We start from the raw sequence: 14473 nt of genomic DNA on the forward strand, positions 1-14473 counted from the left end.
TCTAACCTCTACCTAATACATCAGTGAGCCGGTTCAGTTCCAAGAGAGTTCACTGTTGCTCTTCATTGCGACCCAAGTAATACAGAGGCTTGTTCAGTTTTGGTTTACTGTCATCATTTCTTAGTGTTTACGTGCTTTTTTGTTTTCACATGTGCCGCTTCCTAGAGTATTTTGGGCTGTCCCCTGTGAGGAAGTGGCTTTTCTCTTTGTTAGGAGGCTTTCGGGCGTCTGGGTAATGGGATGTCAGATGATCTGTCAAGTGAGGAGGACGGCGAAGCCCGGACGCAGATGATGATGTTGCGTAGGAGTGTGGAAGGGGCCTCAAGTGACAACGGCTGTGAAGTCAAGAACAGAAAATCGATCCTTACCAGGCACCTAAACACTCAGGTAGTGTTTAGTTTGTCAAAGTACCGGCATTAACTCCAAAGTCATTGAATGGTAACAAGATATTGGACATGTGTTCCTTTCGTTTGTTGGCTTGATTTGTGGCAGGTAAAGAAGTCCACTCCCAAGTGGTGTCACATTGCACGGGATTCGGACAGTCTGGCTGAATCAGAATTTGAATCGGCAGCCTTCAGTCAGGTAACGTATCCTTCTGACGGGTCACCGTTCAAGGCCCAGTCCCGAGCGAGTGTAATAACTGTATCCATTACGTTTTTTTATCGGTTGTCTGAGAGTAGTGTTTGCATTTGCCTGACCTCCCCTGCCACCAGTGGTCTGTCTACCTCTCTGGTGGCTTTCATGTGGCTACTGACCCCCAGAAAACGAAGGAGCTCTTCTCACTTTGACTGTAATCTTACAAGTGTCATAGATGAGCTAATGCTCAGCAAGAGCTTCCTCAGTCCCCAGAGGACGAGAAGGTTCCCTGATACTTACTTGCAATATGGAGCTCATTCTTCAGCTTCATTCCTTTGTAAGTGGCACTGATGCTGATGAAGACGTATTTTTGAGAAAGGATCCCTGAGAGGTGGGAGCAGCAGATTCCATGATGCAGCTCACGGGCATATTGTCCGTTTGGAAGGTTATCATTCAGAGGTGAGCGGGGTAGATGGCGATAGTGTGGTTTTTGTTTTGATTGACAAGGCAGTTGGGGTTTCTGGAAAAACTTGCGTGTTTATGTTTGTACTGTAGGAGAGCTGCATTGTGCATCCTTTTCTCAGTCCGACTATCCTTTTCATGTTAGGCTGGGCCCCCGGGCCGGGACTAGATCTGCAGGCACGCTCACGGTATTTAGAGTAGGGGACACCTTGGCTCGGCCACACCTATATCCAGCGTAGGTCCTCGGGATATGCTTGCAGAAGTCACTCATCCCAGGGAACTTGAGTGGAAAAAGCTCATGATTTGGCAATAACTTCTTAGAGGGAGTCCTTTTAAAATCCTGCTTGTTAGAGAGTCATCGGAGTTCAACATTGACATATTAACATGTTATTATTGTTATGTGAAGCCTTGTGGGGCTCAACGTAAGAAAGCTTGCCAGCCATCACCACAGATAACTTATTTTACTTTCATTTCAGGTGTCTGATTGCTTTTAAAAATGAATGGAAAAAAATGTATAGTTTTGGTTTTCTGTTTTCCTTGAAAGGGCTCTAGGTCTGGCATGAGCGGTGGCTCTCGAAGCCTCAACATGTCGAGAAGAGACTCAGAAAGCACCCGCCATGACTCGGAGACTGAGGATATGCTATGGGACGACCTGCTGCATGGCCCAGAGTGCCGGTCATCTGTCACCAGTGACAGTGAGGGGGCCCATGTGAATACCCTTCACTCAGGGACCAAACGTGACCCCAAAGAAGATGTTTTTCAGCAGGTGTGTAAAGGTGATGGTAACAGTAGCTAATACTCACTGTATATTTACATGCCAGGTACCATATTATCTCATTTGACTTTGCCATAATCATATATGGTAGATACTGTTATTATCTCTAATTTAGAGATGAGGAAATTGAGCATAGTCTGTAAGTGAAGATGTTGGGATTAGAACTCAGTGGAGAGTACTCTGGAGTTGCCCTGCCCTAAATTTTTCTTCATAATGCTTTTTCTCATTATTTTCCTTAGAATGATCCTTAATGTTCATTTTATGTGAGCAGGGTTGTTTGGTCCATCAACCTCATATTTTCGTAGACATCACAGTGTTATACATGAATTACTAAGAAATGGCATTGCTTGCTTCTCTAATAATGTATAAACCAAGTGATGCTTTTAATTTGAGGTTTAATATTAATATCATAAAATCAGATAGCCTGGAATTAGAGATTCCTTAGAAGGTATTTGAACCTTCCAACTGACGTAGGAATTCTCATGAGGTAACAATAGTTACTTCTTCTTGGGACTGTTGTGATAGATCTAATGAGATAATATAAAGTGGTTAGCACAATGTCTGGCCAAGATGAGTACCCAGTAAATGTTAGCATTATTATTTGTATCCCCATCAGATGATCAGTGGCCTCTGCTTAAATTCTTCTAGAGCTGGAGTGATTGTTACTTCATGAGAGAGCTTTTTCTACTGCTGGGTAGATTGAATGGTTAGAAGTGGTTCTCAAATCAACATTTCAGATCTTTCGTGGCAATGATCGTGATTTCTTCTGTTTTGATTATTGTTCTTTAGGCTAAATATTTCCACGGTGATTTATAAATATCTGCCGGTGGATATTCATTTGTTGAATTAGTGAATTTTCTTGACTCTAGGATACCATTGATTTAGGTTACACATTTTCACGAAAAAAATCTTGCTTCATTAGATGTATACAATTCTTAAAGACTAACCAGAAGCAACATACACTTTCTCGTTAAAGCCTTAAGCTTTTTTCCTTCCAATTTTGCTATCAAAGCTTGAATCTAAATATTCTTTACATTCAGTCTGAAGATTCATCTAAATTACATTAGCCCTCAGTCGTTATGCATGGCATCCTGATCTTGACCTCCTTTGCGCTTTTGAGATTTTCAGTATAATTTTAAGGCATATATAAGAATAATTAGGTTATATGAAACTCACCATATCAAAAGGAATTCATATCTCCCAATTCCCCTGCCTACCCTGTTCTTTTATTCCCCATATTTTTGAATGCCACCACTGACCACCTAAGGCAGAAACCTTGCAGACCCCACCGTCTTAATTGGTCCTCACATCCTCTTGACTCCACTGAATAATATCTGTCTACTTGTGTCTCCCCTGCTCGGGGCTCTCTGGATCCTTACAGAAGCTTCTGTGGGCTCGCTCCCTTCATCTGCTCTTCCACAAGACGGCCAGAATGATGCCATCCCTCTTAAAATCCTTTAACTACTATTTTCCCCCATTGGGATTATTTGCTTCTGTTTCTTCATTTGCTCCCTGACCATCCCCCCGCCCCCACTCTGAACTTCTTTCAGAGCTGTACCGTTCCCCATGTGCCTCTGGCTTATTTGCCTGGAACACACTTTTCTCTGACACTCGTTCCTTTGGCTCACTCCTTTTTCTTTTTCGGGTCTTGGCTTGAATGATACTTCCTTAGGAAGCCTTTTTCATTTGCTCCTGAAGCCCTCTTTCCTTCCCTTACCATGCCGTCTGGTAACTTTACTTAATCATGTCTCCATCAGTCTGTAAGGTCCTTCATGTCAAGGACAGCGTCTGTCTTGTTCTCCATTGTATCTGTGGTGCATGTTACATAGGCGGTGCTTCATACATTTTTTGGCTTCATCAATGAATAAATCAATAAATGCTCATCAGCATTATGCTAAGCATTGTAGTCGAAAGAGAAGAAATACACCATGTGGTCCTTTTTTTAGAAATTTATATTTTAGTTTGAGGACAAGATGATTATAGGGGAAGTAAGTAGAGGACATTAGAAAAGTAGCATATAATTACATGCTAATTTGTCTGATATAGACTCTAAGGGTCTTTGATTTCAGAGAAGGGCAGAATATATAGGCTTGTGGCAGTGAGCTGACTGTGTTGGTAAAATGGGACTTGAGTTGGTACTTGAAGAATAAGAACTTATATGGCAGAAGAAAGTAGCACTTTTTAAAAAATCTTGAGCTTTCTCCTCTTTAGCTTTCTTTTCTGTGCTTTTCTGCATCCTGATTAGATCAGAGAAAAGCTGAACTCCTCAGTCATTCATGTAACATGTAAGGCCTATTAGCGGCTCTCCTACCTAACTTCCTTCTACCTCCGGTGCAGTCACGTTGTTCTAGAAATACTTTTCTCCTTAACATACCACGAATACACCAAGCTTAGCCTCACTTCCAGACACTTAGACAGGGAGGCCACCTTGGAGATCACGGAATCCTACTTCCCGTCATCACAGAAGCTGTTTAGCCTCTCTCCAGGTAAGAAATTGGCTTATTGAAGAGAAAGGGACCAGAGATGAGCATCATAGAGGCGGCCATTGGCACGATGAGCTCTGGGAAGGAGAGAATAGAATGATGAGGTCCAACACTGGCGAATGTGGCCTGAGAACTGAACATTGGGGAAAAAATCCAACGGAGGAAAGAAAGAAGGGTGGATGAAAATAGTTTTATATTTTTCTTTTTAGAACCACTTATTCTGGCTTCAGAACTCAAGTCCTGCCTCTGATCGAGTTAGTGCAATAATCTGGGAAGGGAATGAGTGCAAAAAGATGGATATGTCTGTGTTGGAAATAAGTGGCATCATCATGAGCCGGGTGAGGTTTCATGAGTTTTCAAACTTCTCAGAAAACTGTTTAATGATCAGGTATTTCATAAGATCTATTCAGTGATCAAAAGTCTAACTGCTTTTGAAACAAAATATATATATTTTAAATTTTGTAGTTAGAATCTTGACTTGGTAGTATATTTTTGTATTTGTGACAAAGTTCTCTGCGAACATGATCAATTATTCAGGTATACTCTGCAAATATTCCTTATCTTATGTAAGCCTGAATTTTAATGAAATGGAAGAGTCCTAAATCTGCACATCGTTTTTATTTGCACTTCTTTTAGCCGTAAAACAGATTTAGTTTTTAATAATCTAAATGGTACTTGATGAATACTGCTTTGTAACTCCATTTAACTGTGTAATAATGATGGACATTTTAAATTAATTCCCAGGTCAATGCATATCAGCAAGGAGTAGGTTATCAGATGCTGGGAAATGTCGTCACCATTGGATTAGCATTTTTTCCTTTTTTACATCGACTTTTCCGTGAGAAGAGCCTCGACCAGCTAAAGTCCATTTCAGCTGAGGAGATCATTACTCTCTTTTGTGGGGCACCACCTGTTACACCTATTATTATTCTGTCTATGATTAATTTTTTTGAACGATTGTGTCTTACTTGGATTTTTTTTTTCATGATGTGTGTGGCAGAGAGAACATATAAGCAGGTCAGTAGAGAAGTAAAATTCCTTGCCTCTGCTTTTGCGTATGATATTTCCTTGAGTTGATTTCGTTCTCTTGATTTGTTCTCTCTCCAAAAGCTCACGTGGGCAATGAAGGATTGACGAGTGGGCTTTTGGTATTTGTGGGTCTAACACTCGTGATATTGATTATTCACAGATGACATGTTGTAATCCGGCATCTTGCTGAGCTCACGGGTAGGAGTAAGGGATTTAGGCAGAGGCCTAGAGCCTAGCGGACTCGACAGCACCTGTACCTCAGCGCGCCTTTAGGCTTGTTGGCCCGTAACATCTGTAGCTGTTCCCCAAGTCAAAATGTTTCCATGGCAACTGGTCCAGTGAGAAATAGAGTTATTGAATTTCGATAAGAATTAGGAATTGAGGACTTGATGTCATGGTGATATGTGCAAAAAACGTGATTTTGAATGGAAACGTAATCTGGGACTAAACCAGAATTCTGTATAAACATTTGTGTTTGTGAAGTTGGGGATTCACAAAGGTCTCCAAAGACTATTCCTTGAAAATGTCAAGAGTGTATCATATTATGAAGACATAAATGACGATGGAATGTGCTTTGGAAGCAACAGGGTTCATGAGCTATTGACTTGGTCTAAGTGATCACTGATTAGCATTTCATCCCTTTATTATTGTTTATATACCGGGAATATTGCTTAAATTATATAAATAAATACACAGAGACACACATGTACCTTTTACTTTGTGATTTTTTTTTTTTAAACCTCCTCTAGAGATTTTTATTTGCAAAACTCTTCAGCCATATTACCTCTGCCCGGAAAGCTAGGAAATATGAAATACCTCATTTCAGACTTAAAAAAGTGGAGAACATTAAGATATGGTTATCACTGCGTTCCTTTCTAAAGGTGAGTTTCATTGGACTAGCCACAGAATGTATGCGAGAATATGTGGGAAACCTGCCCACTGAAATTGCTGGTGGCCGATACTCAGGGAGCGGTATGGTTAGTTCTGTGCACTGGACAGATCATGTCAGTGGCCGACAGGCATGCTGGACCCCAAGTTGGAAGTGACGTATCTGCTGAGCTGTTAGAGGGCAGTAAAGAAGAGCTTAGAAAGGGAGAAGACAATTTAAATTCCTAGGGCAGAATCATAAACTGAAAGTCTTTTTCTGACTTTTTGGAAAATATTCCAGCTGAAAATACATCAGTGAATCACTCACACCCTTAATTTGGAACAGCATGAATTTTGGTGCTTAAAGTTAAACATGTCCAAAATGTGTTAAAATCCTACGCCAGGAACTTCTTATAAATGTTTATTTTCACATTAATGTAGTAAAATTCAGAATGTGAATGATGCGAGGGCCTTTGCTGTCTCTAACTATAATCTTAAACGTTAACTTATGTGTCTCACTCCACAGAGACGGGGTCCACAGCGTTCAGTTGATGTAGTTGTATCTTCAGTCTTCTTACTGACACTTTCAATTGCTTTCATTTGTTGTGCCCAGGTAAGCGTTTCGTATCTGTCTTAATGAAAAATGGAAATTCTAATATGGTTCAGTATCTGTTTTAGATGTGTGCGCGTGTGTGTGTGTGCGCATGAGACAAAAATTTATTTCTCAAGAGCAAGGCACCAGCATGGTTATGTTGAAATATCTATTTTTTAAAATGTATCTAAATTTCTTTTACTATTTTGAATACTTGTTAATTTTCCTTACTTTTGAAATGAGAATGAAGTAATTCTGAGTGCTTTAAGACTCTAAGATCACTCTAATTTTAGCTGGCAATTTTTGACTGATGATAAAGCTGTCGTGCCATGAGGGTTACAAAATATTCATTTATCTAACTCCATCTTTTCTTCCACACATTTGTTAGTTGTCACTCTATGGTTGACCTTTCCTTTGTTTCCCCTCCCTTCCTCCCTCCCTTCCTTCCTTCCTTTCTTTCTTTTATTATAGACTCATATATTCTGATTTTTATCCAATAGATTGTAATCTATTACTCTATTTCTTTTGAGGCCTAAATTGTCCCAGGTTTGGCCAGTGGGAGACCCTTGAAGCCCCCTCCTGTATCCTTTCAACAGGTCCCTGTATCTTTTTGTGGGGTGTGGGGGTGGACCTCTGTGCTTTCTTCATTGCAAGAAGTTACAGGCTTATCTTGTATTGTTCCATTTATTGAGTTTTAACTTAATTCTGCTGTGGTCAGAGAACACATTCTGAATGTTTTCACTCCTTAGAAATTTGTGGAGGCTTGCTTTGTTATCTGGCATATGGTCAGTTTCATTAAATCCCCATCAGCGCTTTGAAAGAACTTGTATTCTGTTGTTTGGGTGAGCAACATTCTTTCTACATAAATTAGTCCAAGTTTATTCATTGTATTGCTTGCATCCTCTGCTTCTTTACTCATGTTTTTGGTCTGTTTATTCTGTCAGCCATTGGCAGAAGTGTGTCCACTGTGATGGTGAATTTCTCTTTTTTTCCTTTAATCTCTGTCAGTTTTCATTTCATATATCTCGAAGCTGACTTTTATGACCTTCATAGTTATTCTTTTCTCAACCCAGGACCACGTGTTGCATTTAGTTGTTCTGTCTCTTTAGTCTTCTTTAACCTGGAAAAGTGTCAGGCTGTCTTTGTCTTTCATGATCTTATGAAATGTCTCCGAATCTAATGCTTCTTAACTTAAAGTCTACACCAGCTATCTTTTGATTAGTTTTTGCATGTTATGTCTTTGTCCACCCTTTCATTTATTTTGTCTTCATATTTGAGTCATGTTTCCTGTAATCAACATATCCTTTTTTTTTGGTTGCTTGTTTCTTAATCCAGCTTCAAGTCTTAGTGTTTTGGATTGTCTGGTTCATTTACATTTAATGTAATTGCCATAAATACAAATACTATTTAGTTCCTATTTGGTCTCCCTGTTAATTTTCCTTTTTCTCTACTTTCTTGCGATCTTTTATTAATCTAATATTTTATAGTATTCCATTTAATCCTCTCTGTTAACTTGTTATATGTTCTTTTACTACACCGACCTCAAAGATTACAATGTACATCCTTAGCTTATTATAGTCTAATAAATTATTAATTTCTGCTTCCTTGATAATGCTCGGACCTTTTACACTTTATCTCATTTACCCATTCACCCATTATTAGTGTTCCTCATTTAAATTTTACATATATTTTAAACCTACAAGATGTAATTATTATTTTTTATAGTCAATTATTCATTTATATTTACCTACATATTTACCCTCTTCATTGCTTTTCATTAGTTCTTGCATTTCTGTTTTTCTCTAGAATTATTTTCCCCCGTTTGAATAATCTGCTTGGTGATGTATTCTGTTTTCGTTTGTTTAAAAATGTCTTTCATCACTTTCATGTTTAAAGGATGGTTTTGCTGAGTATACATTTCTGGGTTTGCCACTTTCAGGCAAGGATTCTGTTGTCTTCTGATTTCCATGTTTTCTCTTGAGAGATCAGCTATTAGTCTTATTGCTCCTCTTTCAAAAGGAATGTCCTTTTTCTCTGGCTGATTTTAAGAGTTTTTCTTTGTGTTTGGTTTTATAGCCATTTGGCTGTGGTTTGTGTGTTATCTATTGCTACACAACAAACTGCCCTGCCGAAGAGGTGGGCCTAGGTTGTTACTAGTTGTTAGTTTCATGCCCTAGTTATAACTGATTGGAGGGGGGAATTAACTCAGGCTAAGCTAAATGTATCTCTCTTTCGGAAATGAGAACTGAAAAGCTGAGATATCAGTTGTGGACTTTGGAAAAGAAAGGTCTGTAGGGGTCAGTGCAGCCAATAGGGTGTTATGATAAACCAAAGCTGGAACAAATCAAAGTTGGGGGGAGCAGTAAACAAGGGTCTTGTAAGGCAACAGAATTAGCTAAGAGGAGTGGTGACAGGAGCCCAAATGGCCCTCGAGGAAGAGAGATGGAGAAGGAGGCTGCTCTGTGACTTCCTGGTTTTCCAAAGGCCAGCATTTGGTTTCAGTGAGGGTGCTCTGTATATTTTTCAATCAATTCCATTTTACCTTGGGCTTGCTTGAGTAAATTTTGAAAAAACCAAAGACTTTTATCAGAAAACTGGACACATAATAGGCACTTGATAACTTGTAGCTGCTGCTGCTGCTGTTATTCGGATCCTCGAATGGAGTAGAGAACTGATCCTTAGGACTTTGTAGTCATACCAGTAGGATGAGCCACATATTTTAGGAAGCTCTACTAGTCATATAAATGCAAATTTAATACTTTGAAAAGTGGTTACCATGTAATCATGAGTGGGCACACTAGTGGTTAAAAGGCCGGAAATGTGTTTGTCTTATTTTACTTGTTGTATGTTTTCCTCCTTTGTTACTTCCAGACTTTTGCTGTCTTTCATGCAAAGGAAAAAATCCGGGAACTTAGAGAAATAGATAGTGATTAGTTAAATAGATAATGCTTTATATGAGTATTAAACCTCTTCTGCTTTGCATATAAAGTATTGGTAACTTATAAATCCTTTTAAATTGCTAAAGGAGTAACTATAGATTTTGAGACAGTTGAAAAACTTAACTATTTTTGGTCCTTTGTATAGGTTCTTCAGGGGCATAAAACTTTCCTGAATGATGCTTATAATTGGGAATTTTTGATCTGGGAAACAGCTTTACTACTTTTCTTACTGCGTCTGGCTTCATTGGGGTCTGAAACCAATAAGAAATACAGCAATGTTTCAATATTACTTACTGAACAGGTATTGATTGGTCCTTGTCAATTTGGTTCTGTGTTTAGAGACGGCATCATAAGATTTGTGCAGAAGATTAAGGGTTGAGTCTAGATTTAGCACTTTCTAGCTATATGAACTTAGAAGTCACTCTGCTACTATGTAAGTGTTTCCTCCTTATAAAATGAGGGTAATAATCTTCCCCACCTGTTCCCAGGATTGTAAGAATTAAGATCTTATGGATTAAAATTATTTTGTATATTATAAAGGTATCTTTATTGGTAGTAATGGAACATGGTTTTAATCTCATATTCCACATCAAGTATTAGATCTTTGTAGTACTTGTCATTGAAGCATGTTTAATAAGCTGCTTGAATTTCTTCTGTATCAGCCGTAGAATACATTCAGTGTTTGGAAAATGCTTGCTCTTTAGTATGTGACTGGATTTTAAGACTAGGAAATGTTTCTTATAAACATAGAGTAGTATAAAGGGGTTTTGTTTATTTGTTTTTGATTTCACGTTTATCCAAAAGTTTTAAATAAAAACATTTGGTATTATTAGATTTTCTTTTTTTGCCTTAGAATTATAGTGGAGAATATTTCCTAGCAGAGAAAAAATAAGGAAATAGCACGTGAAAAGCAGCAGCTATCTTCTTACATCTCATTAGCGTTTCCTGAGGATGTTAGATTATATGGGGGACATATAACATATGAAGGAGTTCACATGTTAATTGTTATGTTATAATTAGTATTACACTTTTCATTGTTTTGATATTTAAAATACTTTTTTTTTAATCCACTAAATGACTCTTCTTTGCCAAATATGACTGACTGGGCTGGGGGGCAGGGTATGTGACATATGTGTTCTGTAGAAATAGCTTCAGGAATTTCAAAATTTATTTTATTTGAAAATATTACCCTCGAATCTGCCAGACTTGATGCAGTGTATATAGACCTTTTTCTGTGACATTTGCCTTAATCTCTCCTTTTTCCCTTAGATTAATTTATATCTTAAGATGGAGAAAAAGCCGAATAAGAAAGAGCAGCTTACTCTAGTAAATAATGTATTAAAGCTGTCCACCAAGTTATTGAAAGTAAGTAATATCCTGTGATACACTTTTACTAGCACTTAAATCAATGCTTTACTTACCGGAGGCGACCCTAGTAACAGATAGATGCCAGGCTGTGTACATTCAAAATGCCAGCTTGATAGTTGGGGTTAATGACTATATAAAAAAAAATTTCCCATCTCGTTACCCAGGTTCTGGTGATTGCTGACGTCTGTCACATTTTTCAAATTAAAAATGACATAGAATGCAAACCCACATTTAAACACAGAGCTAGTGGAAAAGTAGGTAGGTGTCTGTTACAGGTGTTTTGAAAGCAGCTACTAGGCATGAAGGAAAAATGACCTGATGCAGTTATCCTCCCCCAAGACCTAAAAAACAGCCCAGAAAATACTTGCGGCCATCGAGAGGCCATGGATCTCATCTCCGTCCTTTCATGTTTTTGTAGGAGCTGGACACACCATTTAGACTCTATGGACTGACAATGAATCCCTTAATCTACAATATAACACGAGTCGTTATCCTTTCTGCTGTCTCAGGTGTTATAAGTGATCTTCTAGGATTTAATATAAGAGTAAGTGGGACCAGTACCCTGTAGCATCTGCCTTAGTCTTAAAAATTACCACCTGTAATAATCCTTGCTCTTCACCCTGTGTGTGTGTGTGTGTGTGTGTGTGTGTGAGAGAGAGAGAGAGAGAGAGAGAGAGATTGGGAGCCTGGAGACTGGCCTGGAAAGAACTCTTGAGTCAAAACAGGTGAAATAGACGTGTTAATGGTGGTACCCAGGCTTCTTAGCTTAGGTTTTCTCGTTTGACACAAGCATAATAGACTGTGTTCTTGAATGGAACAAAAAAGTTTGGCTCTCATGTCAATCTAATAGCATGGGCTGGGGAATGGTCGTCTTCTCATCTAGGGAAATACATAGAGGCAGAGTGAATGAAAACCCAAGCCCCGTGAACTGCAATATGTCATTTTGACCCTGGAAATTGTTCATGTTTCTTCGCTGTGGTGTTCTGTGGTTGCTATTGCTCTTATGTAAGGGTTCTCGGTTCATAGTCATGTAAGTGCACCTGTAAGCCCCAACTGTTGGTCTTAAAACTAACTTATTTTGGTGATTTTCTTTTCTTAGCTATGGAAAATTAAGTCCTAAGCTGAGCCATGTGCCTGGACTGTCCCCTTGCTGGCATCAGTACTTACCCATTAAGAAAGGAGAGGACTTGCAGAAACCATGAGACACCGACCTGCTTGTTCACACACAGAGGTGCCCTCAGCTCTGCCTAATCTTATGAATGGTGTTTTCAGAGGAACAAATCCTTTTCCAGCTGGGCGTGTATGCCAAAAATTGTATTTTCACGGTTTTCAAATAATATGAATAGTCAGATTGTGCATTATGGTAATAAGGACAACTTTCTAAGTTAGGAAATTGATTTTGGGCATTTCAGTGCTGTGACAGTTATATTGACTGCAAGTAGTCTTTTGGGTTACTATGGTGGAGGCCCAACGCATGAAGAAGATATCCTCTATTGGAAATGGCAAATTCAGTACTTTTCTATTAAGTCTATACAATTGGAGATTTCTTTTCTCTAGCAAAGAGAAATCAAATTTAAACTATTTTAGGTTGAACCCAAATAAAAGAATTTTATTGGAGAATTTCAGTTTCTAGGCTTTTTTATTGTTGTTGCAGAAAAAAAAATAACCTTTTAAACTGTGAGTTTCTGTTAACTATGGAGAAAATTGTAATTAGTTTACAGTTTTGAAGTTAATCCCAATAACTGGATTAGTTGTTGGGGAAAGAGACATGCATGTAATGTGCCATGTAATTCAGCATGTGAAGTGTAAGTGTATGCATATGCGTTTATGCCCATCATACAACACGGTTTCCACATAAATCATCTGAGCTGTTGCCTATCACAGTGCTAAGTGAAGCATGGGTAGTTTGTCTGTTGTATGGCTCAAGGTACCCGACCCTCGGTTCAAATTCAGATCCTTAGTGTCTATACTCAGCCAAGTTATGCCTTTGATGATTTGGATTCCCTCATCAGCATTCCCTGTTACACACATGCATATCCATATGTTCATGAAAACTCTCATAGCCTACATACAATTCTTGCCTTGAAGCTGTCCGCTTTGAAGACTCTCGTGAGGCAAGTTGAAAGTCTGACATTTTAATGATAAGATTTTGTGAATTTTTATTTTGTCTTATTGTTTTATTGAAATAGAATTAACCTACAGTGTTACATTATTTTCAGGCATACAATATAATGTTTCAACAATTCTATACTTTAGTGCTTATCACATGAGAAGCGTACTTTTATTCCCCTTGATTTTGTGAATTTTTAGAAGGAAATAAGTTAGAAACTTAGGGATTACATGTAAAGTATGTACCCACACAAAATCAGTGTATCAATTATACATACCCTAATGTGCAGGAAGATTTTTGAAGTTTAAAGATGAATTTCTCGAGAGTCCAGGGATTGAGATCAGACCTATCAGGTTCATATCCTTGGCTCTGTGACTTACTAGCTTCATAATCTAAGGCAAATTACTTAACCTTTGTGCATCTCAATTTATCTGTTAAATGGGAATAACTACTACCTAATAGAGTTTTTAAGGTTGAATGAAATGATCATGTAAGGTACTTAACACAACATATAGTGTGTAGCACTTTGTAAATCACTTGTTGTTCCTATTTAAGACCTTTAAAAAAAATCTTTCACCAATAGACTCCTAACTGTGAAGATAGAAACATAGGAAGCAAGGTTGCTGAACTAGGAGGATTACCAAAAACTTGCAGCCGTTTTAAATGCTGTGTGAGAGATAATTTCTTTCAAAGGTACAGCCCCATTATAGTGATTTGCCTGTTGAAGCACCTGTTTTGTAAAGCCACTTTAGTATCTCATCAGATGACTCCTAGGAATCATGCTTTTACTATTTTCCATGGGGAACAATAGCAACTGTGTCAGTGCAAGATTGAGCTCGGTGCAAATTTCAGATGAAGAAAGCTCATACCTGTAACTTTTTCTCCTGCAAAAAAACCTGTTTGGTTTTTATTTACAACTTTTACACAGTGCATTGTTTAGTTTAAATGCAGTATTTAGAATAGTTTACTCTTACGGGTTGTTTCAGTTACAGTTTTGATAGTGTATAATTGGTTTAAATTACTTTTCAGGTGGATAAAATTATATATAAGTTTAGCTGCTCATGTTGGAAACAGGAATCATTCTTGATTCCTTCCTCTTCCACAAACTTCACATCCAGGCACCAAGTCTTTGAATAATTGTCTTCTAGATATTTTTCTAATCAGTCCTCTGTCCTCCATACCCATTTCTACGACCCCAGTTGATGTCAACATTCTTTGTTTTTGTGAACAAGTTTATGCTCCCTTTGCTCTTACATATGTATGGCCCCTTGT

The 14473-nt window shown here is 38.3% G+C and overlaps 1 protein-coding gene across 6 annotated transcripts in view; it reads left to right on the forward strand.

Annotated features, from left to right (window-relative positions):
• PHTF1 (putative homeodomain transcription factor 1) overlaps nt 1–14473 on the forward strand; it is a 72078-nt gene that overhangs the window by 34192 nt on the left and 23413 nt on the right. For 3 of the 6 annotated variants that reach the window (XR_006408174.3, XR_008958743.1, XR_008958744.1), the window contains exons 9-19: nt 214–387; nt 493–582; nt 1583–1804; nt 4506–4634; nt 5041–5313; nt 6075–6206; nt 6719–6805; nt 9869–10024; nt 10993–11088; nt 11510–11635; nt 12191–12322. Coding sequence is in view for 3 of the 6 variants with exons in the window: in XM_026483727.4 (XP_026339512.2) it covers nt 214–387; nt 493–582; nt 1583–1804; nt 4506–4634; nt 5041–5313; nt 6075–6206; nt 6719–6805; nt 9869–10024; nt 10993–11088; nt 11510–11635; nt 12191–12211 (1506 nt within the window). In the remaining 3 variants the exon portion in view is untranslated. Of the gene's footprint in view, nt 1–213; nt 388–492; nt 583–1582; nt 1805–4505; nt 4635–5040; nt 5314–6074; nt 6207–6718; nt 6806–9868; nt 10025–10992; nt 11089–11509; nt 11636–12190; nt 12712–14473 lie in introns of those variants that run through there. The other 3 variants (XM_026483727.4, XM_026483728.4, XM_057310355.1) reach the window with 1 other exon arrangement.

Source organism: Ursus arctos, unplaced genomic scaffold (assembly GCF_023065955.2).
Source record: "Ursus arctos isolate Adak ecotype North America unplaced genomic scaffold, UrsArc2.0 scaffold_12, whole genome shotgun sequence".
Taxonomy (NCBI): domain Eukaryota; kingdom Metazoa; phylum Chordata; class Mammalia; order Carnivora; family Ursidae; genus Ursus; species Ursus arctos.